This window comes from Podarcis vaucheri (genome assembly GCF_965113315.1).
Source record: "Podarcis vaucheri genome assembly, chromosome: Z".
Classification (NCBI taxonomy): Eukaryota; Metazoa; Chordata; class Lepidosauria; order Squamata; family Lacertidae; genus Podarcis; species Podarcis vaucheri.
This window is the reverse complement of record NC_138758.1, coordinates 3,595,680-3,622,370: the sequence shown is the minus strand read 5'-3', so window position 1 is coordinate 3,622,370 and position 26,691 is coordinate 3,595,680. Positions and strand designations below refer to the sequence as shown.

The 26,691-nt window shown below is 42.9% G+C and overlaps 1 protein-coding gene across 4 annotated transcripts in view; it reads right to left on the bottom strand.

The window, feature by feature from the left end:
- The window catches only part of LRCH2 (leucine rich repeats and calponin homology domain containing 2), a 64,744-nt gene that overhangs the window by 16,331 nt on the left and 21,722 nt on the right, over nt 1-26,691 (bottom strand). For 2 of the 4 annotated variants that reach the window (XM_082207413.1, XM_082207414.1), the window contains exons 2-14: nt 25,136-25,280; nt 13,620-13,746; nt 10,889-10,994; nt 10,651-10,787; nt 9,948-10,081; nt 6,820-6,907; nt 5,897-6,008; nt 4,263-4,360; nt 4,079-4,146; nt 3,674-3,778; nt 2,980-3,057; nt 1,811-1,879; nt 826-874 (exon numbers count right to left, since the gene is read on the bottom strand). In XM_082207413.1, the coding sequence (XP_082063539.1) occupies nt 826-874; nt 1,811-1,879; nt 2,980-3,057; nt 3,674-3,778; nt 4,079-4,146; nt 4,263-4,360; nt 5,897-6,008; nt 6,820-6,907; nt 9,948-10,081; nt 10,651-10,787; nt 10,889-10,994; nt 13,620-13,746; nt 25,136-25,280 (1,316 nt within the window). The remainder of the gene's footprint in view (nt 1-825; nt 875-1,810; nt 1,880-2,979; nt 3,058-3,673; nt 3,779-4,078; nt 4,147-4,262; nt 4,361-5,896; nt 6,009-6,819; nt 6,908-9,947; nt 10,082-10,650; nt 10,788-10,888; nt 10,995-13,619; nt 13,747-25,135; nt 25,281-26,691) is intronic. The other 2 variants (XM_082207415.1, XM_082207416.1) reach the window with 1 other exon arrangement.

Here is a 26,691-nt window from a genome sequence, read left to right as displayed (position 1 = left end):
GGGGACCTCTTGGTAGTTCCTATGCCCTCAGAGGCTTGGGTAGGCCCAGGAAAGGGCATTATCTGTGATGTCCCCTAAACTGCAGAGCTCCTTCCCAGCAGAGGTGTGTCTGACACCTTCATTATACAGTTTCTGAGGAATGCTGAAGTCGCACTTCTTTACCCTGTATTCTATTAAAATTTATAGCCAAATAACCAGAAAAAGGAGTGTTTAGAGTCCCAATCAGGTGTCATCTTGTTTTGAAACAATTTTGGCTACTAGTGTATATGCTGGAAGCCACCCAGAGTGGCTGGGGCAACCCAGTCACATGGACAGGGTACAAATAAATTATTATTATTACTATTATTACTATTACTATTATTATTATCATCATCATCATCATCATTATCACCTCCTGCCCTGGGACCTTAAGGTAAAGTGTGGGTTGATAATGGTGATGGTAATAATAATAATAGCAGCAATTCCTCATGCGTCTGTTTCACTACACCATGGAAGAGAAAGTTCTCCATTAATGGGGAGAAATGGCCTGATACATTTGTCAAGGCAGTTTATCAAAAGGCTTGCACCTGGAGAAAGCAGTTTAAAAGTGCAATAATTTAAAAATCAGCACTTCTGGGAGAAAACAATCTTTTTGTATTCTATTTTTGTTACATTTGTGCCAATGGCTAGAACTGTCAACTACCCTCCAGAGTCTATATAGTACATTTGGCTAGTTTATCACCATACATGACCATGGCCATGAAATCAAGCCAGTCAAGAAAGTAGGAGCAAAACTATCACAGCTGCGCAGACAGTATTTTGGATGCTTATGTATCTCTGCATTACCTGCCAACTGTATGGGGATGATGGAGAATTTGCTTCATCTGCTGAAAGGCTAAATGAAAACACACACATAGTTTGTTAGAATGGATTTTTTCATCTTTTACACTGAGCCAAGTCAAGCAACTTACAATTATATACCTATCAGCAAAAAAGAGTCTTGTATCAAATGACCTAGACATATATTTTAAAAAAGGGAGGGAGGGAAATCATCCTTATGGGCTACGTAGATGTGGGTAATCACACTCAGAAAGCTTGTTTACTAAGGAATAAACCAATCTAGAAAATCACCATGTTCTTACTGTTCACAGCTGAGAAATCTTATAATAACTATACTCAATGAGAGTCTCCATTAAGGAATTCAGGTAACATACTCTGGAAGGAACAATTTAAAGAGCGTTGTTTCATATCATGACTTGTCTTTTGGACGTCTGTCTTGTGGAAGTGTATTCTTGTCACAATACTGAAGTGTTAATTTTAATGATTAATCAGCTCTGCTACATATCTTTGAAAACTTAACACCACAACAAATTGTTTTCTCAAGTACTCAGAAGTTTAAAAAAAGGCTTTCTGGACAGTTGTTTAAATACATTAAGAGATCAGGAATTTACAACTGTTAACGCTGACTACAGCAAACAGTGCTGCGCAATAAATCAACATGGTATTTAGGGAAAGCTGTCTGCGTGCATTTCAAAGATCCATTTTTTAAAGCACACTTGTGCCTTTATCTCTGCCCTTAAAACACTCTTGAAATCTATGTAAAGCTTTGTAGGCTGTTTAATTCTGAAACACCTCGAAACCAACAGTTATGAAGAGCACCCTTGCACAGTGATATATTCTAGAATCAATTTCTGCTATCTGAAGGTAATGTGGAACTTTTGAGAAAGAATTAGGCACTTCTCAAGCAGCCTTTATTCAACCATCCCCCCCACCACCACCACCACAGGGTTCACCCAAAGTATTTTACTACTAAGAAAAGCACAATTGATACCTTTTTTCTGATTCCATGGTCTGTTTTGGTCTGTTTCTTGTACTTGCTGACGTGGAGTGATTCAGAAGTCTAAAATCAAACACACAAATGTGCACTTGAAACCACAAAAATTTCATGCTGAAATTGTGTAGTTTAAAATGCATTTGAATATTTACAGTCCAGCTCTGAGAATTTGAGCAATAGTTTAGAGTCCAGATATATCTACATGCTAATAGTCAGAGGAAAAATATGTTATTTTAACACCATTTTTATTGTTCTTAACTAATTTGAAGCCTCTTGTTTTTGGGTTACATGATCAAAGAAGGTGACTATGAGAATCACTGAGAAACATTCAGTCTGACTGGTGACTGAATATTTGACTAGATGAAACACTGACAATGGGGAAGAAAGATTCAGAAAAGGAAACATGATAGAAAAAAGCTGAGAAAAGAAATGTAGTATTTCATCACAGAGAAGTTATTTGAAGAGAGGTACAATAGCCACGCTCTTGATCTAGTGAGACCCAGAGCACCCCCATCTATTTCTGAGTCAGATGTACAGAGCATGCCTGAATATTGGACACAGGCAGAAGCATTTCCACAGTCAGACTTCTAACCATTGGGAAGACTTGCAGGCACACTACCCATAACCAAAAATATAAGTTGCCCCATGAAGAAAAGAACAACACCTTTAAAAATCGCTCCCCTGTGTAAAGTTTCATCACTTCCATCCTCAAAAAGTATTTGTATTATTAAAATTCCAATATGCTTTGAATTTTGTTTTTATGTGAGTCATAATGGAATAATACAATTCTTGCCTCTATTTTTAAACTGTTGCATACGAAATGCTCTGAAATTGATTCTGATAAAGGGCAGCACAATTATTATTTTTTAAAAAACACAAGCAAATAACGATAATCAAGCAATTCTATTGATGGAGCTGGTACTTTTAGAGCCCACTCCAGCTCTGATCTGTATCCTGCCCTATGCTATAGCTCCCCAGTTTGGGGTAAGGATTCTTACTCCTTTAAGTCTTCGCATCTTTAGCAGCACACCAAAAAATGTTTTCATAGAATCATAGAATTGGAAGGGACCCAAGGGGTCATCTAGTCCAAGCCCCTGCAATGCAGGAATTGTCTGTTTGTCCCTTGTGTTGTCAGCTGAAATTCATGTGCCATAAAAACAAAATACCTTGATGCGCGTCCTGCGACCCTTGTCCTCTGGAAGAGCTTTTCACTGAATGAAGTTCTATAGCTTAATGGTCTCCGTCTGAATTCGTATTTCATGTACATCAAAACCCAAAGATGGAAGAAGGAAGGAGTAAAGGTTGACAGGAGAGGACAGGGACGCCATTAGTATAGTGAGCAGAAAGTAGTAAGGAGGTAGAGCTTTAACAGGGTTTAAAAGACAAAATGCTTAATGGTTGAGCTTTGTGTTACTCTTTTTTTCCTTTTTTCCTTTTTGACAAGGTAAGAATAAGAGAATTTTGAGTAATCTTAGTTTACGCTCAGTCAGATTGCTAAACTCAGTTCATTTCAATCATTCACAGTTTTGAACTTACCAGTTTTAAAGAGGACAAATTGCACTCAAATGTTAGCTGCAGAGAAGCAATAAAGTTTGTTCATGTTTATCAACACTAAATCTCAAATATCTGAATATTAGAAGAGTCTGGTTGCTGGATTAGGCCAAATGCCTTTTGAGTCCACCCTGTTCTCAGTGGGCAACCAGATGTGTCTAGGAAGCAGGACCAGAGTTTGATTGATTTCTTGGTTAAGCTTCTGTGTCATTTGCCAAATTTTAAAACTCCACAAGCCTTTAACACAAAATGCAGCCAGGGGACTTGCATATAGAGTTCACCTACTATTGTGATCCAAAGGCTAAATACCTGTTCTTCTGTTCTTGTTGCAGCAGCTGGGCAGCTATTTTCCTTAGGTCAGTCACTTCCTTCAGTTCATCATCTTCCTCTGCCAATACCTGATCCTTCTGAACCCTAAAAAACACCACAAACATTTCTGTTTTAAATCAGAAACAGCAGAAAAAACCTAAGATTCCCTCCTCCAACAGCTATTCATATTTCCCATTCTAGATATTTTTTAGTACCCACCTGATTTGTATAATTTTAAGTTGTTTTAATCTGGTTTTAATATTGTGCGGTATTGTGTTTTAATACTGAAGTTGGGTTTTTATTGTTATAATCTGCTCTGGGACCTTAAGATGAAGGGCAGGCAATAAATCATCATAATCATCAATACTAGTTAGAATGCCCAGTTAGTACTGCTAGGGAAAATACCTCTTCTCATCTCCCCAGTTTTCATTTTCTTCTGTTTTCTGAGACTTTTCAGTCTGCTTTGCTCGTTCCTAACATGCACACGGGGGGGGGGGGGAGAGAAAAGAAAGTGTGCAGGGGTCACATTACTGAACTTCACAATATGTAAAGTGGGTTCTAATATCCAAGTTATTCTTTAAGATGCTACCTTAATATACGAGATCGATGGCCCAGTTTGCACATCTCCTTGGTCACAGGAAGCCACATCCTCTGAGCTGGGGTCAAGGTAATCACACACTTCTGGGTCTGGTCATCAGGGATGATGACAAAGCAAGGGGGGGAGGGAGATTTATTTTATACAGATAGATGTATAGCCCAAATAACAAAACAGAACTCCCTGAGATGAACATATAAAAACTAAACCAAACCAAGGCTGGCATGGCATATTACATTCACAGGAAAATATGATAAAGCTGGTTATCTATATATTTATTATAAAACAGAGACAAGTAAGTGGAAAGTACCATTATAAGCAAGAGAGGAAGTGTGGTGCACATGACTTACAAAATACAGAAACATAAATCTGTAACTGAAACCATCAGAGGCACAAAGAGTACAAAAAATAAAAGGCCCTATATTCCATGAAGGAAATTTGTCAACCAATTAGATGTTACTTATCCCAGATTTCTTGAGGGACTTGTGGAAAAGAGAGATGTAAATTTTCTTTTTTTATATATTCAATAAAATCACACCAAACTAAGACAAAAGTGGTTATCTTTTCTTTTTTTAAAAAACGAGTATACCGGTTTTCATGTAATGCAATTTTCCATATATTAATTCACCATAATGAGGTGTTAATTTCGGACAATGTTTTCCCTCTCTGGGCGATTGGTAGATGTGCAGCAATAAGAAGGCAATTTAACAAAGGTTTTGATTTTCTATTTTTATTCTCTCCTTAAAAAAAAGACAATACCAACATAGGTGAGAATTATTTCTCTTTTTTGTGGGAGTGGGGTGATCTTATTTATTTCATAAAAAATGCATAAGGCTTCAGGAAGGACACATTCCATTCTTTCACGTGTCCTCCTATGGCTGTCAAACTTGTGGTTCTCATAACAAAGGGCTAATCCTCAAGGCCAAACCCTTGCAAGGTCAAAGAGAGCCACTGCAAGGAGATTGAAAGCACTTGCTTATTTTTAAACAGTTTCACAAGGGAAACTGTTAGTGTAAAACACTGTTGGGGAACTTCAGGCCAGAGGGTGGTCAAATGTGGCCCTCCCAGGGCTCTTTATCTGGCCTTCAACACTGCTCTACAACATCCTCAAATGCTTCAATGGGTCCTTGAACTATGAGAATGCCCCTTGTTTGCCTGGTTGGAAGATGGAGGCATGCAGAAACCTCTAGCTTTTAAATGTGGCTAGAGAGTACCCTACAGTGCATATCTATTGCTTGACCCATTTTGCCTCTGGCCATTCCCACCACTGGCAAGTGCCACCACTGCCACCTGAAGATTACTCATAAGGAAAAGTGGCTATCAGATGGAGGATAAGTTCCCCACCCTCAGCTTAAACAACAATTTATTGAAACAAGCCAGGGTTAAACCATAGCTGATTATCCAGGCTTCTTTCAAACCAGCATAATTTAAACCGACAAGGCTTTCCAGTTAGTGTAAATCGGTATGCTATCAATTGTCTCCTCACGGCTGAGGCAGAGAAAGAGAAGGGGAAGTACATGTGCCCAATGTTCTTTGAGGCCTGTAATCAGTAATGCAGTGTTACAACCAAAGCAGAAGAACTGTGAGTACAAATAAGACATTCCTGAGAACCAGAAATTGGAACTCACCTTTATGCAGTTCAGGTTTATTTCCTAGTAACTGATTGTCGTTTCTGAGTGTCTGCTCCCTTGTCGATTCCGATACCTGAGAGTGAAGGCTGATTGTGTCATCATCGGATGGCTGAAAAGAGCAGTTAAGAGCATAACCTGCATATTCCACTTGTTGTTCTGATAAACGTTGAATCAGAAAATCAGCTTCCCACCACCACCAGCAGAGGCCACTGTGGCACACTGCTGGAGGCAGGCCTGTACGTAGAGCATTTCCTACTCACTGAGACAGGAGAAGACATATTTTCCATTTAATGAGGTATCCAACAGATGTCAAGTTTTAAACGAGCTACTTAAAATGACCTAGAATCATAAAATTGTAGAATTGGAAAGGACCATGAGGGTCATGTAGTCCAAACCCCTGCAAAGCATATTTTGACCATGACCCTGAGATTAAGAATGTCGTGCTCTACTAACAGAGCTATCCCAGCTCAATGAATGTCAAAAGTACACAAGTTCAAGTTCTGTTTGCTCAAGACAAAAAAGAGAGAGAGAGAGGGGGGGGGAATCCTTCAGGGTTATTTCATTTTACCACCATGAAGCTGGTAAGATACAGATTTAATGTTGAGGGATTGTTTACTGGATGGTAAGGTAAACGTCGCCTGGACGGTTAAGTCCAGTCAAAGGTGACTATGGGATGCAGTGCTGGCATGGGTAATGCTTCAAAACACTGCTGTTAAGGATAAAGTATATAACAAAGCAGGCAAGCTATCTTATTGTACTTTACAGTCATTTTTAAACTGGAGTTTATTGAAATCAAATGGATGGAGATTTAGCCAAACTAAGAATTCTGAGACAATGGAAAGCAGTCAGAAGAGATGTTAGAGAAACCCACTGCCCCTGCTACCTCTTTCCTTTGAGTAGTTTAGAAAGGACAGGCTTACTTCTGTTGTGGATAACCTTTTATCCCCATTATCGCTGCCAATGCCAGAGTCTGGGCCGTGGTTTTTATTTGGATAAAAATCTTCCATACTGTAATAAAAGAACAAGTACCTTAATTGTGACAAATACTAAGACGCAGGTTCTGGTTCTCTGAGTGATGAACAGCCACTTCTTGTAGAGCAAGATGCTCTTTTGAAGGTGGATTATTTACAGAGGTTCTTGGTATTAAAAAGGTGTGTCCCACTGAGATGCAATTGGACATCATAAAAAGTCAAAAGGGACTGACTATATTGTCTGATAATCCTGCAAAATGTCAACACTAGAGCTGTATCAGGCAGGCTGGATGGCCACTTCTCCCTGTTATTTGTGGTTACAAGTCCTGTGCTTTAATCCCAGAGTTTTCCATACCAAATCACAACACTGACCCCAGAAAATACTCATTGCCCCACCTACTCCTTATTTTACTGTAACCAAATACATGCATCACTTATTCCCTACATTCCCACCCCTTTCTCTGCTGTTTCCTTGTGTTTATTTCATATTAGAATCCCTTTGGAAGAAGAATCTTCTATATCTCTTCTTCATAAACCTCCATATACATAAATGGTACTTTATAAATAGTTCATGTTAGGAAGAGAAGTTAGTAAACATGTGCAGAAGTCATCTTCCTAGGATTATTGAAATTTTTATTTATTATAGAAAGATGGACAAGGGATTGAGCTTAGCAGGAAAAGGTACCCTAATGTGTTTCTGCAATCACATAAAGGTTATTTTTTGTGCTGCGATCTGAACTAGTACACATATGCATAGTTAGGGAAAAGACTGGGGCAAACGGCTCCTGTAACAATTCCAAGCTTAATTTTATAAAGTCAACATAAAAAAACAAAAGAAAAAGAAACCAGAATATATGTTGAATGGAATGCAACACAACAGAGGAAAACTGCTCATCCTTTAACAGCTCATCCTGTCTATGGAGAATGATTATGTATACATTTGTTAGTTACTGAATATTTTCAGAACATTCACAACTGGCAAGAAAGGATCAGGTCTCTGCTTGTGAGGTGTGAACTGCCTTTGAAAGACAGGCAAGAACAGCTTCTGCCAGCTCAGTGTGCCCCCGATGTTTTGATACTCCCATGCTGACTCGGCCTGATGGGAGTTGTCATCCAAAATATCTGGAGGGCATCAGGTTATGAAAGGCTGGGCTAACACATGAAATGCTCACTAGGACCTCTATTTAATAATGCTAATGCTGCCCCAGTAAACCAGATACAAGTCTGGAAAAAGTTCTAGTTGTCTAGAGGCAATTTCAGGTGCCAATGGTAATTACAGTGTTGCCTCGCAAGACGAAAAGAATCCGTTCCGCAAGTCTCTTCGTCTTGCGGTTTTTTCCGTCTTGTGAAGCAAGTCCATTAGCGGCTTAGCGCTATTAGCGGCTTAGCGGGCTTAGCGGATCAGCTGATAAGCGGCTTAGTGGCTTAGCGGATCAGCTGATAAGCGGCTTAGCGATCAGCTGTTAAGCGGCTTAGCGGCTTGGGAAAAGGGGGGGAGGAAAAAAACCCCGCAGGAACTCGCAAGACATTTTCGTCTTGCGAAGCAAGCCCATAGGAAATTCGTTTTGCGAAGCATCTCCAAAACGGAAAACCCTTTCGTCTAGCGGGTTTTCCGTCTTGCGAGGCATTCGTCTTGCGGGGCACCACTGTATGCAAATGTGCTTATTACCATAGATTCTGGCGTACAAGACAACTTTTTAACCTCTAAAAAGTCAGGGGTCATCTTATACGCCGGGTATGGGTTCACTGGGCAGCAGCAGTGGGCTCCGCGCTGGGATGAAGCTGCACGGCAAAGCTGCCCAGTGATGCTAAGCCAGCTTTGCTGGGCGGCTTCTCCCAGCGTGGAGCCCACCACCTACTGGTGTGGCGGCGGCAGCTGTGGCAGCTTAGCTTGGCAGTAGCAGCGGGAGGCGGGCTCCGCTCCGCACTGGGAGGAAGCCGCCCAGCGAAGCCAGCTTAGCTTCGCTGGGCAGCTTCACCAGGCAGCTTCCTCCTGGCGCGGAGCCCGCCGACCACTGCCGCTGCCGAGTGAAGCTGCCGTGTATAAGACTGGGCGTATAAGTCAACCGGCATATTAGGCAACTGGGCATATAAGACGACCCCCCCCCCAAATTGGCAGCTACCAATTTGGGGGGTCATCTTATATGCCCAGTCGCCTAATACGCCGGAATCTACGATAGTTTGTAGGAGAAATGTTTCACATTTGTGCCAATATCTAATGAATGCACTGACTCACTGGTAGGAAAAAAAGGACACTGAACACAAGCAGTGTTCTTAATAAAGTTCATAAAACAACAAAAAGAAAATATCCTGTAATGTGTCAAATATCCTGTAATGTGTCGGTAGTGCTCCGGAAACAAGACCGGATCATTTGGAACCCACAAATACAGGAGAGAAAAATGAACAGAAGCAAAATAATAAACATTATTAATTTATAGCCAACGATAAGTGAACTTATGGAAATATGTTCTGAAAGTTATGTGAGTTTAGACTTGAAAAACTATGTTGTACTTCTGACATTAACTGAGAAGGATTTTCCACTCCAGGAAAATAATGCAATTGTTTGACAGTAGGTGGCAGACTTCCCTTTCAGTAAAACTGATCAATTTCTAGTGCAAGTAGAAGAAAGCAACTTTCACATTACATATAGACCTGTGTAGCCACAGGAAATGCAACACTTTTCATGAGTAATTCCTTGCTCCCTGCCCCTCCTTTGGTACAGCTTTGAGGAGAATATTGGAACTTTTGTTTTTAATCATGAGGGATGAGCTGAAAATACCTTTAAATATATGGCATTCTTTATGGAAGATTCTGTACAAGTGGAAACAATTTAATTCAACAGTTAATTGCTATAATGCTTAGATTACTCAGAGAACAAATTCACTGTGAGAACACACCCTACTGAGATGGGAAAGAATCTGCACAAAAATAGTAATGGGAAAGATAGCATCCTAAAGGTTACAACTTTTACTTCAGAAGTACTGAAATTATTGCAATAAAGCAAACTCAGAGCATTTCTCCTTCAAGTTTGATAAATGCTCATTTTACACATTCTGAAAAGGGGAATGCAAGTTTACCTGTCCGTGAGCGGCTGGGAAGGTATTCTTTTACCCAAGGATGGAAGATCCAAGGAATCCGGCTTTTTATCTATTCTGAGGCATGCCTGAATGCTGAGGAATTTAAATATGTGTACTTTGCCCTTTAAACATATCTGTTAAGAAGCAGATGGGGAAAGCATTCATTTAGTCAGATGGGAGCATTTACAGAAACCTTAGCACCGTTTTTATTGATTACCTCCAATCCTCCCCCCATACAGAATGCATAACACAGCACAGCACATTCCCATCTGTACCCTTGTAGTACAGATAACTGGGCAGATTAAACAGGACCAAACACATCCATCAAGTTCAGTGGCAGGTATTGCTGCTCACCTTTCCCCAACTTAGTAAGATTTTGTTGGCTAAAGAGCATGGTGAAAACATTGAAGTGCAACAACAGTGGACTGGTTTTTAATATTATTTTCCCTGCATCTTATTTGAGAAGAGTGAAACTCATCTCAGAATATGACCAGTTGATTATTACAAAGGCATGCCCCACTTCTGGCCACTTTCCCCCAGGCATATTAAAACCAACATTGAAAAGTGATCAAGAAGAAAAAGTGCTTCCACAAATGGATTTTGGTCAAGAAGCACCTTACTCCATGGGCAGCTAGATGAATACGTATCTCACATAAAGAATTGTTTCTACTTTAAAAATGAGAAAATAATGTTTTAATTGAACCTGTGCTGGTGGTATCTGCATTGGATTATTGTCCAAAATTATGACTTGCAAGCGATGTAGCTTCCTGAAACACACAGGTATTTCTGTGATTTTATTACATGAGAAGTCCAGCTTGACCAAGGGAAGGTCTCCTAATTCTATTGGTGGGAAAGGGAAAAAAATCAGAAGCTCATACAGCAAAAATATTGATATTGTTTAAATGAATTAACAAAGAGGCTAGAAGGGAATAGAAGCTTACCATCAGGTAGTATATGAATATTATTTCTTCTTAAATTTAATTCTCGTAATGACTGCAGCTTTCCAATTTGCTGGGGAAGGACTTGGATCTCATTACAGCTAATATCCTACATTAAGAAACAATGAGTCAGAATGTCAAATAGTGACTGAAATTTCAAAAGCATACATTGAAGAAGGTGGCTAAAGCAAATGAGTATGTTTTAAGAAATGCGTGTGCTTGCATTTTGGTTACAGCATTCTTGAATTTTGCAATAGAAATGAAAAAAGGAGATATCCTAAGAACAGAGGAATTTTGCTTTTATGCAAGGCATATTTTTTAATCTTAAATACTCAAATAGATTTTTTAAAATTTAAATTTTTAGCCGCCCTTCAGCATAAAGTACCAGGGTAGGTTTTAAAAAAAAAAGGTAAAGCACCCCTGACAATTAAGTCCAGTCACGAACGACTCTGGGGTTGCAGTGCTCAGCTCACTTTACTGGCCGAAGGAGCCGACGTTTGTCGCTGACTAACTGCAGCTACAAAAATCTGAAAGAAACTCTTGCAGATGTGGCACTGTCTGTGCTGGACCATTGATTGTCTTGCCTTGGTAATGGACTGGATGAGAGTCAACACACTCAAGCTCAATCTTATAAGAGTGAGGCACTGTTAGCAGGTGTTTTGCTAGATTGGATGGATGGGAGGTTGCCTGCTCTGGATGGGGTCGATCGGGCGTACTTCTGGATCCTTTGCTGTCTCTTGGGGTTCTGATGTCCTTGGTGGCATGGATTCGCTTCATCAGCTTTGGCTGGTGGCCCAGCTGTGCCCCTATATGTACAGGGATAGCCCAACTTCTGTTGTCTATACTTTGGTAACCTCTAGGTTATATTGCTCCAAATAATGTAGGCTGCCCCTAAAGACAGTTTGGAAACTTCAGCTGGCACAGAATTTGGCAGCCAGTTTGCCCATTGGGGCAAGATGATTAGAGCCTATTGCACCAATCCTGGCTTGACTGCACTGGTTGCTACCGCATTTTTCGCTCCATAAGACGCACCAGACCACAAGACGCACCTAGTTTTTGGAGGAGGAAAACAAGAAAAAAAATATTCTGAATCTCAGAAGCCAGAACAGGAAGAGGGATCGCTGCGCAGTGAAAGCAGCAATCCCTCTTGCTGTTCTGGCTTCTGGGATAGCTGCGCAGCCTGTATTTGCTGCATAAGACACACACACATTCCCCCTTACTTTTTAGGAGGGAAAAAGTGAGTCTTATAGAGCAAAAATGCGGTAATTATGTTCTGGGCCCAGTTCAAAGTGCTAATTTTTACCTAAAACCCTTAAGCAACTCAGGACTGCAATACCTCAAGGGCTAAAGGTAAAGAGACCCCTGACAGTTGCGTCCAGTCGCGAACTACTCTGGGGTTGCGGCACTCATCCCGCTTTACAGGCCGAGGGAGCCGGCGTTTGTCCACTCCGCAGACAGTTTTTCTGGGTCATGTGGCCAGCATGACTAAGCCGCAGCTTTGTCTCTGGCATGACTCTGGCGCAATGGAACACTGGCACCAGAGCAATGCACGGAAACGCCGTTTACCTTCCCGCCGGAGCGGTACCTATTAATCTACTTGCACTTTTGGGCATGCTTTCAAACTGCTAGGTTGGCAGGAGCTGGAACCTCAACAGGAGCAATAGGAGCTCAACCCATCGTGGGGATTTGTACCACCAACCTTCCAATCCGCAAGCCCTAGGCTCAGTGGTTTAAACCACAGTGCCACATGCGTCCCCTACCAGGGTAGGTTAGAGTAATATAATTTACAATTATAAACACAGATAAATTGATAAAATTATAAAAACTGGTAGAACTATACCGTGTAATTCTGCTTACATGGCATTACACTGACACTGTGGGAAAGAGTAAAGATAAGATGACTAGGAACAGTCACATATATGGGGCTTGCGGGAAATCTTTATTTACAATATTCCTTTTGAATCTTGATGACAAGGAGATTGTAGATTATTGACAAGTAGCAAGAGCTTCAGAGTTCAGATGATTTCCATCTTTTGAGAAATATCAAATGAGTGGGATATCAAATGAAAAAGTTCTATTCCTTAAATAAGGTAAGTCTTTTTATGGAATGAAATCTACTAATGCATCTTTAAAAGGAGGACTTGAGCAGTTGCATAAAAATTAATCCGTTAGATTTTCACTATTTATTCCATCCTAGAAGTACCATATTGGCCTGAAAATAAGCCTCACTTTTTTTTTTCAAATTCTGACCATGAAAAGTTAAACTGCAACTTAAATTTGTGACCTTCCAAAAATTGGCTTTTACGATATCGCTGCTGAAACAGACATGCGGTAAAACGGAACAGGTGTGAGTGCCTGTGGAATTTTAAGGGAGTGGTGTTGTCTTCTTTTTTCCCCCCTTGAATTTTAAAGGTGCATTTTATATTCGGGTGTGGCTTATATTCGGGCCAATATAGTAAACTGCAGGATCCAGATAGCATTTCAGTCACAAAAGATATAATTCATATTTTTGTTTCAAGCTACATATAGCACCATTTGTTTAAAATAAAGTTGAAGGAAAACTCATTGCACTTCCATTCAAACAAAAGGATTGCTCTGGGATATTTAAGTATGAATGGATTAATTTAAATTTGCCACTCACTGTGGTAGGGCTTACTACTAATTGAGGATTGGCCCAAACAAAGAATTAACTATAAAGATTCAACAAAGAGAGAAACTATACCATGACACTCACCAATTCCATTATATCTCTCAATTTTCCAATTTCTTCGGGAATGGACACAAGTTTATTATTGCTGACAACCAAAACTTTAAGCGGCAGATCAAACAAGTATTTTGGCAATGTTGATAAAAGATTTCGACTAAAGAGATTAGAGAAAATATATGGTTATGTCTGGCAGCTATCACCATTCAGATACAGAGATCTACAAGCCACTTAAAACCAGCATGAATATTTGCTCAAAATTGTTACTTTAGTGAAGAAGAAGAAGAAGAGGAGGAGGAGTTTGGATTTGATATCCCGCTTTATCACTACCCGAAGGAGTCTCAAAGCGGCTCACATTCTCTTTTCCCTTCCTCCCCCACAACAAACACTCTGTGAGGTGTGTGGGGTTGAGAGACTTCAGAGAAGTGTGACTGGCCCAAGGTCACCCAGCAGCTGCATGTGGAGGAGCGGAGATGCGAACCCGGTTCACCAGATTACGAGTCTACCGTTCTTAACCACTACACCACACTGGCTCTCATTCTCATAGTGAGAATCTCATTGATAGTAAAGTGGTGTGTTTTTTTTATTCTCTTTTTCCAATCTGTACAAACACAAAACTAAAAAGACACATACAACAAAAACAATTAATAACAATAATAACACAAATTGACAACACAAATTTAGATACAGCAATATCCCTATGCCTACTCCTTGTTTATCACCACTCTCTTCCCCCTCTATTTCCCACTGTTATCCACCTTGTCACTTAGATATTTGTTCCAAATTTATTCATATTTATCCATTATTATTTTGCGTCGACAAGCAATTCTTTTGTATGTAGCTAATCTGTCCATATTATCAATCCGTATTGTCAGGGAACTGACATCAGAGGGAAAGGAGGTGATAGGGCTCCCAGAGACGGGGAGAGACTCAACAGCCAAAGCAGGGACCAGCAGGGGGAGCGCGGGGTCTCTGGAGGAGGATCTCAGTAATACTGAGAGAGACGCAGCAACGCAGGCAGGAAGCAGGGGAGAGAAAGGGGTGAGAGACACGTCCAGCGAAAATAGTGGGGAGGTGTCAGAAGCAACTGCAGGGAGACCCATGCTTCGTCGGAAGCTGTCACGTCGTGAGTCCAGGAGACGTGTTTCCGTTAAGGAACTTCTTTGTTGGAGGCGTTTCCGCAAACAGCCACTGTCGGACTCTAATAGTGACTAGAGCAGACATGTCTGAGGAGCTCTGTCACACACAGAGGTTTGTGGGGCCGCACAAACTCTGAAGGGGCACCATTTTAAGCACAAGCAGCTAATCATCCCCTGATAGCAGTCCGACAGTCTCTGTACGCTGCCTGTGCAGGAGAAAGCATCATGAGCGACCCAGCCGGAGCCGGAGTAGCAGGGGGAGGAGCTGATCCAAGCTTGGAAGAAAGATACCGAGCATTGGAGGTCCAACTGGCGCTGCAGACGGCGAGGCTCGAGGAGAGGAGGGCTCAAGATGCAGACAAGAAGGGGAGAACCACTCAGTTCCCCAGAAAGGTACCAGGATTGGTGCAGAAGTTTGGGGGGGACCCCAAGGATTACCATGCCTTTAGGACTGAAATGCAATATGCCCTGAATGTCCAGTTTGATGAGTTCCCTGATGAGGAATCTCGAGTTGCTTTTGTAATTGGGCATCTTGAGAAGGGCGCGCGAGACTGGGTTCGACCCCTGATGGCAACGCACAACGATATCCTAAAGGACACTATGAAATTCTTTCGTGCAATGGATATCATGTTTTCCAGCGACATTGAGGAAGGGGTGGTGCGCAGACAGTTAATGGCTTGCAAGCAGGGAAGCAGATCTGTCCGTGAGTACTGGACTGAATTTACCATGCTGATTCACAGATTGGGGTGGGATTTATCGGCAGCACCCATTCAGATGCTATTTGAAGAAGGTCTTTCTTCAGCTGTGAAAGACGAGCTGGCCAGGAGCCCCAGGGCGGTGTCTATGGATCAGCTGACCAAATCTGCGCTGACCATTGGAGCGCGCCAGGAGGCAAGAGCCTTGGAGAGGCGGGAAGGGAGAGGGGAACGTTGGAAGGAGTTACGCATTCCAGACATTCCTGAGCCAGTTTTCCCGCCGGCAGAGCCGATGGAAATCGGAACAGCCCGCGCGCGCGCAGTTTCAAAGCCCAGTGAGGGGGCGAAGAAGGAGGGAAAGGGAGCCCGGAAATGCTATCTCTGCCAACAGCCAGGCCACTTTGCCAGAGTCTGCCCCCAGAGGAAGGAATGGCAAGGAATGGTGGGAGCTGTTGAGGGGGAAGAGCAGGGAGAAACGGAGCAGGTAAAAGCCAACGCCTGGTTGCCATCAGGGCACTGCAGCCAGGCCAAAGAGCAGTGAAAGTGCCCCTTCCCCAAGTGCCAGTGCCAGAAGCTCCTCGACCTGCTCTAGTGATTGAAGTGTCGCTAGAGCTGCAAAATGGACACCCCCTAAAAATAAAGGCACTGTTGGACTCAGGCAGCTCCTGCAATTTTATGAGCAAGGAGTTTGCTGCTGAACACCAGATACAGACTATCCCTTTAAGCAACCCCCTGCAGGTGACCACGATCGATGGCAGGGAACTGTTGGGAGGAGGAGTCAGCTTGCAGACCATCCCAATGATAATGAGGGTGGCAAGGCACACAGAACTGATAGCGTTTAATGTGGCCACCTTGGGAGGTGCTCCCATTATTTTGGGAATGAGCTGGCTAGCCCTACATGATCCGCTGGTGGGCTGGCATCAAAGAGTGGTTTCCTTCGGTTCCGCACATTGCTTAGAACACTGCAGGGGGGAAAAGGGGTCAGCAGGGGCCCAAGCCACCCTGGCAGGGACTGAAGTAATGGAGAAGGGGAAGGTGCCACCACAGTATGCTGATCTCAGCGACGTGTTCAGCGAGAAGGAAGCTGACCAACTACCTCCGCATAGACCCTTTGATTGCCAGATCAATTTACTCCCCGGAGCACAGCTTCCTGTAGGCAAGTTGTATGCCATGTCAGACAGGGAAATGCAGGAGTTGCGAGCGTTCATTGACAAGAACCTGAAGAGAGGCTTCATCAGAGAGTCCAAGGCAGCGGGGGGTAGCCCAGTGTTTTTTGTGGACAAAAAACACACGGACAAGCCGAGGCTGGTATGTGACTTTCGGGCCTTAAATGCAGTGACCGAGCCGGCGGCTTTTCCTATGCCCAGGATTGATGATATTTTGACCAGGGTGCGGAAGGGAAAGATTTTTACAAAGCTGGACCTAAGGGGGGCGTACAACCTGATACGTATAAGGAAAGGGGATGAATGGAAGACCACCATGTTCACCCCTTTGGGGGCATTTGAATACTTAGTTATGCCTTTTGGATTACAAACAGGCTCCGCGTGTTTTCAAGCTTTCATGAACCACGTACTGGGGCCTTTGCTCTACAAGAATTGCGTGGCCTTCTTAGATGACGTGTTGGTGTATTCGGAGAATGAGGAGCAACATGTGAGAGACGTCAGAGAAGTGTTGAGCAGGCTGCAAGCCAACAGACTGTGGGTGAAACTGGAGAAGTGTCAGTTTCATACCAAGGAGGTGGAATTCCTGGGGTACCGCTTGTCAGATAAGGGGTTGGCCATGGACCCCGGCAAGGTTCAAGCGGTGCTGGAATGGAAAACACCCAAGACCAAGAAGGATGTGCAGAGGTTCCTAGGGTTTGGAAACTTTTATCGTAAGTTCATCCGAAACTTCGCCCACCTGACGGCGCCCATCACGGACTGTCTCAGCAGCAAAAAGAAGTTTGTTTGGACGGGGGAGGCGGAGCGAGCGTTTGAGGAACTGAAAAGGGCCTTCGCCTCTGACGAACAACTTCTACATGTGGATTTACAAAAAAAGCTGAGGGTCGAAACAGACGCGTCGGACAGAGCCATAGGGGCGGTGCTTCTTCTGCAGCCGGGGAAGGAGGGGTCAGAGTGGCGACCGTGTGCCTTCTTTTCGCGAAAGCTGAACAAGTCTGAGAGGAACTACACGGTGTACGACCGGGAACTTCTTGCAATTTATGAGGCCTTCCGGAAATGGAGGCACCTACTAATTGGTGCACAACAGAAGGTGCAAGTGTGCACGGACCATAAGAATCTAGAGTATTGGAGAACTGCGCGAGTGCTCAACCAACGGCAGTTGAGATGGGCCCAGGAGTTCTCCAAATTTAACTTTGAGATTTGTTACGTACCAGGCCCGGAGAACGTTAGGGCGGACGCTCTCTCACGCAAACCTGAATATTTGGAGGGAGCGGGTGCACCCGAAGAGACCCATGTCATTCCCGAGGACCGCTGGGTGTGTGGGGCGGCATTGGTGGGGCAAAGGGAACTGGTAGAGGGAACGGGGCAGGATGAATACGCCCAGGACAAACTCAGGAGTCTTAGGAGGGAGGGAGACAAACCCGGGGGTTTTGAGGAGAGAAATGGGGCGTTGTACTACAAGGGAGCGTTATACATACCTGAAGGGGAATTGAGGGAAAAGGTACTCAAGCAACTGCACGATAACCCCACAGCAGGGCATTTTGGGCAACACAAAACCATGTGGCTGGTTACCAGGGAATTCTGGTGGCCCAAGGTTAGGGAAGATGTACGGGAGTATGTGAGAGGGTGTGACCGATGCCAACGAGCCAAGGGGGAGAGGCGGGCGCCGGCAGGTTTATTAGAACCACTACCCACGCCGGAAAGACCGTGGGAGGCAGTGGCAATAGATTTCATGACTGATCTGCCCAGGTCCAAAGGGAAAACAGCCATTATGGTGGTGGTAGATCTGTTAACCAAGATGGCCCACTTTATAGCCTGCTCACATGCGGTCACAGCAGAAGAAACCGCCAAATTGTTTGTGGAAAATGTGTTTAGGTTGCATGGCGCCCCCTTGAGGGTGGTTTCGGACCGAGGGAAACAATTTACTTCCAGGTTCTGGAGGAAGCTCATGAGCTTACTGCATGTAGAGGTTAATTTCTCTACTGCCCGTCATCCAGAAACCAACGGGCAGGCGGAAAGAGCTAATGGTGTCCTCCAGCAATATTTGAGGTGTTATGTTAATGACAGAGAGAATGATTGGGTGGAGAAGCTGGCGTTGGCAGAATTTGCTTACAACAATGCAGAGAACGTGTCCACGGGGATGAGCCCTTTTTTGGCCAATCACGGGTGTCATCCCCGAGCCTTCCCAGGGGGGGAGGGGGAGAACTGGAGCGTTCCAGCAGCAGAACAGTTCGTTGAAGAAATGGAAGCGATCCATCGCCAACTCCAACTTAATTTAAACCGGGCGAAGGAGGAATATAAGAGGCAGGCAGACAAAACCAGAAGGGAAGGGGAAAGCATTAGGGTGGGAGACCAGGTGTGGCTGTCCACCCAAGGGTTACCATTTAAAGGAGGTTGTAAGAAGTTAAGACCCAAAAGACTGGGCCCATTTGAAGTCACGCAACAGGTCAACCCAGTGGCTTTCAGACTCCGGTTACCGAACCACATGAAGTTGCACCCAGTGTTCCACAGATCGTTGCTGTCACCGTATATAGGGGACAGAGAGGGGAGGGTCAATAGGGGACCAGCGATGGAGGAAAAAGAACACAGCTACCATGTAGCGGAGATTCTAGATTCCAGGTGGAAGGGAGAGCAAGTAGAGTATTTGGTAATGTGGGAAGGGGAACCGGAGTCGGAAAACACCTGGGTCAGGGCAGAGGATGTAGATGACGAGGTTCTAATTGAAACTTTTCATCAGAGATTCCCTCGTAAACCCCAGCCAGTGGCGAGGTTCCGGAGGGAATACTTCGCCACCACCGACGAAGAAGAGGAGTTGGAGGGGTTCTCTGATTCCGAGGTGGAGGAGGATTCAGCGAGTCGGAACGAAGACCGATGGAGGGAAATGTTCGAGACGTCTGAAGATGAAGAGGATTCGTTTCGGGGTTTCAGCTCCTCACCGCCCAGAGGAGAGGGAGGGGGCGGGGGGGAAGGGGGCCCTGGAGGGGAGGTGGATGTCAGGGAACTGACATCAGAGGGAAAGGAGGTGATAGGGCTCCCAGAGACGGGGAGAGACTCAACAGCCAAAGCAGGGACCAGCAGGGGGAGCGCGGGGTCTCTGGAGGAGGATCTCAGTAATACTGAGAGAGACGCAGCAACGCAGGCAGGAAGCAGGGGAGAGAAAGGGGTGAGAGACACGTCCAGCGAAAATAGTGGGGAGGTGTCAGAAGCAACTGCAGGGAGACCCATGCTTCGTCGGAAGCTGTCACGTCGTGAGTCCAGGAGACGTGTTTCCGTTAAGGAACTTCTTTGTTGGAGGCGTTTCCGCAAACAGCCACTGTCGGACTCTAATAGTGACTAGAGCAGACATGTCTGAGGAGCTCTGTCACACACAGAGGTTTGTGGGGCCGCACAAACTCTGAAGGGGCACCATTTTAAGCACAAGCAGCTAATCATCCCCTGATACGTATGCTCAGTGGAATCTTATTGCGACTCTTCCAATTCATCAAAACAAGTTTTTTTGCTTCTAATATAATGCAATACAACCACTTTTTTGGCCCCTTGAGATCTTCCAAGTTTCCAATTAAATTTGGTTCTCCTAAATAACAATTTCTTTTTATTACTTTTGCTATAAATATCCTCGCCTCACTCCAGAATGGTCTGATCATCGGGCAGTTAATCAACATATGTATTAAGTACGCATTTTTACTCCCACATCCCCAGCAATTATCTGCACTTGTTATTTCTTCTGATATGATCTTGTTGGAGTCCGTGGACTCTAAATACTATTTTCTGTTGAATAAGTCTAAGTCTTAAATCCATAGAGGCTTTTTCTATTGATTTTATACTTGTCTCCCGTATATCATTTGTTATCTGTACTCCTAGCTCTTTACACCATTTTTGACTTCCATATTCTAAATCGTATTTCTTCCTGTTAAGTAAAGTTTTATATAGTGCAAGTGTAGGATTTTTTTGTTTTTGTTGCAGAGATTAAATCCTGTAACGGCATGCATGTTTCCATTGCAGCTATAGCATCAGGGCCAAACTGCTTTTCCAACATATGTTTCAATTGGATATATTGCCAATGTGTTTCACTAGTTAGTCCATACTTTACTTGCCAAGTCTTATATTCCACAAATTTGTAGTTCTCATCAATTAATTGATTCAGTGTCAAAATACCTTTTATCATCCAGTTTTGCCAAATTATTGCTTGATTTCCAATTTTTAATTTTGGGTTGGCCCATATTGTTAATTTCTCATGCTGATAAGGGTCATCCTTATTATTTTTATTTATGTTCATCCCCCCAAAAAAATTATATCTGTTGATGAGGTCGCTGCAATGTTGTTTTCCTTTCTTATTAAAGGTATTATTTGGTTCTTTTTCTTCTGTTTTAGACAGACAGCTAGAATTTTTGTCTGTCTTTCTCCCTGTTCCCAATATGTTTGTCTTAGACATAATAAGCTGAACTCAATTTTTTGAGCTAGTACAGTGGTACCTCGGGTTACATACGCTTCAGGTTACAGACTCCGCTAACCCAGAAATATTACCTCGGGTTAAGAACGTTGCTTCAGGATGAGAACAGAAATCGTGCTCCAGTGGCGCGGCAGCAGCAGGAGGCCCCATTAGCTAAAGTGATGCTTCAGGTTCAGAACAGTTTCAGGTTAAGTACGGACCTCTGGGACGAATTAAGTACTTAACCTGAGGTACCACTGTATATTATTCAGTTCTAGTGTTTGTTGTTGTATTCTTTCATATTTAACCCTAGATGGGTTATTTGCCATATCGCCCCATAATGTTTTTAAAGAATTTTTAGGTTATTTTCTTTTAATCTTTGCATCTTGACCTTATTGGCAGAGAAAGATATTATCTTCCCTCAGATATAAGCTTTGTAGCCTTGCCATTCCATCAGTCTTGACGTTAATGATTTGGAGTTATTTTTAAAATATATTTGCGTTTCTTGCGTTATATATTGAATGAAGTTTTTATCATTTAGTAATGATATAGTAAGATACCATCTCCTCATACCTTCCTGGGTACTGAATAGATTATATTCCAATATTACTGCTGAGTGATCAGCTATAATGGGAATATCAATGTCACATCGGCTAGTAAAGGAATTAAGTAATGCTGATGTTTTTTTAAAAAATCAAATCAATTCTGTGCTGGGTATTGCAAAATATGTATAGGATTTTTCCTTAGGATGGTGCAGTCTCCATGAATCCACTAAATTCCAATATATCTTTTAATTATTAATTGTCTCTCTAACCTTTTTCATTCTTCTTATTTATGGTGTGAACTGCTGTTTCCATCACACATATATATTAATGGAGGAAAAAACCCTTTGCAAAATCAAGTTGCAGTTGGTAGTTGCATTTCCCACATCTATCCTCATTTGAGGGTGGGGAAGTAAAAGGGAGATCCCTCTCATGTGATGACTTCAAACACCTAAGCTAGCAACTTCATTTGGAACAGAACTTGCTACCTTCCTACTTTCTTTTCAGTTCATTACATGATATTAAAATTCACTTTCTATAAAGCCAGAGGGGACCCACTGAGTTGGTCAAAATATTGAAAGCTCAACAGTAAGGCAGAATGCTTCAGTCATTTGCTTTATTTCCTTAAAGGGAACTGGGGTTTGGGATTTTGAAAGGGAGGAATACAGAGTGATATGAATAATTGTAACAGGCTTTCTTAAGGAAGTTCCACCAACTGTAGAATATATATTTTAAAATAAGAATACAGTCAAACCTTGGTTGTTGAATGTAATCTGTTCCGGAAGCCCGTTCGGCTTCTGAAATGTTTGACAACTGAGGCACGGCTTAGTTGCAAGAGCTTCCTGCACTCAAGCAGAAGCTGCTTCAGACTTTTGGCGTCCGAAAAACATTTGAAAACTGGAGCATTTACTTCTGGGTTTTGGGCGTTCGGGAGCCAAAACGTTCCAAAACAGAGGCGTTCAGGAGCCAAGGCTTGACCTTAGTAAGTATAGCTATAAAGGGTCATTTAAGAGCCCCACTGCATCGAAGACCAGATCACAGGTACATGAGAAAGGAAATCTTAGTTGCCACTTTTAACAATACTGTAAATCAGGCATGTCCAAAGTGCGTTTTTGGAGGCCTAATCTGGCCCACCGGTTGGTTTAATCCAGCCCCTGTGAAGAAATAATTCCTGGGGAAAATCCTAAAAAAAACCTCAACAACTTCAATCCTAGAAAAAGGTTAACAACTTCGGTCGGCCCTCACGGCCCTCCACTTCATCAAATCTGGCCCTCTTTGAAAAAAGTTTGGACACCACTGCTGTAAACTATATCTGAAATGTCAGAATTAAAAGGACAATAGCCACTGCAAATTGACAGGTTCTTTTCTGCCTTGTCAAATGCATTCGAAACCGGACACTGACAAACTGGAACGTATCCAGAGGAGGGCAACCAAAATGGTCAAAGGCCTGGAAACGATGCCTTATGAGGAACGGCTAAGGGAGCTGGGCATGTTTAGCCTGCAGAAGAGGAGGTTAAGGGGTGATATGATAGCCATGTTCAAATATATAAAAGGATGTCACATAGAGGAGGGAGAAAGGTTGTTTTCTGCTGCTCCAGAGAAGCGGACACGGAGCAATGGATCCAAACTACAAGAAAGAAGATTCCACCTAAACATTCGGAAGAACTTCCTGACAGTAAGAGCTGTTCGACAGTGGAATTTGCTGCCAAGGAGTGTGGTGGAGTCTCCTTCTTTGGAGGTCTTTAAGCAGAGGCTTGACAACCATATGTCAGGAGTGCTCTGATAGTGTTTCCTGCTTGGCAGGGGGTTGGACTCGATGGCCCTTGTGGTCTCTTCCAACTCTATGATTCTATGATTCTATGATTCTATGATTACATATGCTGCCTAAGTAATATGGTCCATTTCTGGCCTGATCTGAGCAGTTAGAAAGCCATTCCTATTAGCAATCTCAAAATATAAAACTTTTTGTCATTTAGTCCCCTTTAACGTATTGCTCTCTCCTCCACAATCTATTTTTTATAAATCTGAGGTCTGTTGTGGCTTCCTATAATCTCCTCTCATGCCCAGGGGCCTCTTAGCTTTTCCTCTTCTTATGCAAATTAAGCATTTTTGTAGGTCTCCTCCGCAGCCACTTCTACAGTGGTACCTTTGGATACGAATGGGATCCATTCTGGAGCCCCATTTGCACCCAGAAGTGAACGCAACCCGCGCCTGTGTGTGCGCAGGTCGTGATTCGCCACTTCCGTGCATGCATGTGACATCATTTTGACTGTCTGTGCATGCAGCGAAACCTGGAAATAACGTGTTCCATTACTTCCAGGTCATGCAACCCGAAAGTGCTCAACCTGAAGCAATTTCAACCCGAGGTATGACTGTATTTTTAAAGCTAGGATCTAACTGTTGTAGAACAAGGTACCAGGTAACAAGAGGACAGTTCTCCTACTACAACATCTGAGCTCTCTAAATCTGACTACCGTATTTTTTGCTCTATAAGACTCACTTTTCCCCTCCTAAAAAGTAAGGGGAAATGTGTGTGCGTCTTATGGAACGAATGCAGGCTGCACAGCTATCCCAGAAGCCAGAACAGCAAGAGGGATCGCTGCTTTCACTGCGCAGCGATCCCTCTTGCTGTTCTGGCTTCTGAGATTCAGAATATTTTTTTTTTCTTGTTTTACTCCTCCAAAAACTTGGTGCGTCTTGTGGTCTGGTGCGTCTTATAGAGCGAAAAATACGGTAATTCAAATAAGTCACAAAGCTAACATGCAGAATTAGCAGGAAAGCCTGTCTCTCAAAGTTAAAAACTAAAAGCACAGCTGACAAGCTAACTACAGACAACAGTCAGTTTTATTAAAGAGTTTACAAAAGCAAGTTATGACAATATGTTATTTTTTAAAAGCTGGAGTAGCTGTCAGACTCACAATGCCAAAAGGCTACTTCAAATACATTTTTCTTACAGGGCTAGTCTTTGCAATTGGGGGGGGGGAATTACCCACCATGTATGTATCTATTTTGCCATGTATATGGACATGGATGCAACAAGAGAGAAAGTTGTACATTCTTCACGCTACACTTGTGTCTAACACTCAATACTCCAACTCAAAAATAATCAAACACAACACACACAAAGAGAACACTAATGTTATTTCAGAAAACATTGTCCTGTATCCAACTAAGTTTAACTCAGAGTAGACCTGCTGAAATTAATAGACCTAAGTGAGGCATGTGGCTACTCCAAGTATGACTAACATTGGATACAACCCATCATCAATCTCTCCTGTGTTGTAGTTGGTCCAGCAAGTTTTTCCACAGGCATGCAGAATGAGCAAACGTCTTTTAGCATTCCTAGAAGCTCAAACTGAAATTTAAAACTTTTACCTTTGCCTCTCAAACATCACAATCTGAAAAAAGGAATACCAGGAACAAAGTTAGACTTCCTTATGCTCTACCTTTTGACTTATTGACTGGAAAGTGGTTCTTCAGTCAACTGTCACCCACAGGAGGACGCTGATACAGTCATGAGCTAAACAGGCTACCTTGGATGACAAGCAATTACATTTAGGAAGCAGGAAAATATTACCTACCTGATATTGAGATATGTTAACATTTGCAGATTTTTAATTGCTTCAGGGATTGATTTGATGCAGTTGTGATAGAGGTTCAATGTCTCAAGTGGTGAAAACTGCAACACATCAGGAGGAATTTCAGTAAATCTGTTCTTGGAGAGATCTAAAAAAAAGAGAGGAGAAAAGACATTTCCACGGCTCAGTCTTCTAGTTTACATTTGAGAGATGTGCAAGAAATGTGCTGTTCTTAAACGATGGCAAAAGCTTTAGTAGAATTGTTAGGCAATTTTATTTTGGAAATTAAAGCACAGAGAGATGAAAAATCAAGCATCCACAGTCTATATAGATTGGAATCATCTTCTGCTCAATTCAAATTCTGGGGATAGAAGGGAACTCCCTTCCACCAGTATTTAGAAAAATTAAGTAGGTAAGAGAGGCTTTTGTTAAATGTAATATGGCACACTTCTCCTTAATTCTAAAAATATTCTCCCGCCAAGTCACTATTTTACACTTTCAGTGCTCTAGTAAAGAACAAAGGAAATCCCGCAAACCTGAAGTTTGCCTGTCCAATGCTCTTGGAGAGGAAAGAAAGGAGCCACTGTTCCCTCTCAGTAACCCACCAAACAAAGCAACTCCAGCAAACTCCTGTTCCATCAGCAATTGATTTGTCCTAAGAAAAGGCATCCACCTTTGAAAAACTAATTTCTTCCATGAAGCATTTGGATTTGGATTAGCCACTTAATCTTTCTCCCAAACTTAAGAGAAGCCTAAGAACACACAATGGAACTCACTCCTGCAGGAGGCAGTGACAGCCACAAACTTGGATGGTGAAGCCCACAACTTATGTGCATTTAATTGTGTACATTCAGCTTTAAACACTTGGCAAAATAATAATTAATAAATAAAAAGTGAGCAGAAAGGTGGGCATGGGGGGGAGAGACCTTATTCATCGAAGATCTCAGGGCGGTTCACAGCAAATAAGATAAAATACAAAATTAAAACACAAAATGCATAGTAAAAGCAAAGCAAACCAATACCCCCCTCCCTTATTTAAAAGGGTGTAGAATATCATCCAAAGGCCTGGTAGAAAAGGAATATTTTGTCTGGTGCCTAAAGATGCATAATAAAGCTGACAGACGAGCCTTCTTGAAGAGAGCATTCCAATGGGAAGCCATTGCAGAAAACACCTGTTCTCATGTTGCCACACTCTGGAACACTTGTGGAGGAGACACGTGAAGAAGGGTATCAGACGATGATTGCAGGGCTTTGGTCAGTTCATTTGGGGAAAGACAGTCCTTGAGGTAGGGACGCGAGTGGCGCTGTGGTCTAAACCACTGAGTCTTGGGCTTGCCAATCAAAAGGTTGTGAGCTACCGTTGAGGTTCCAGCTCCTGCCAACCTAGCAGTTTGAAAGCATGCCCAAAAGTGCAAGTAGATTAATAGGTACCGCTCCGGCGGGAAGGTAAACGGCGTTTCCGTGCATTGCTCTGGTGCCAGTGTTCCATTGCGCCAGAGTCATGCCAGAGACAAAGCTGCGGCTTAGTCATGCTGGCCACATGACCCAGAAAAACTGTC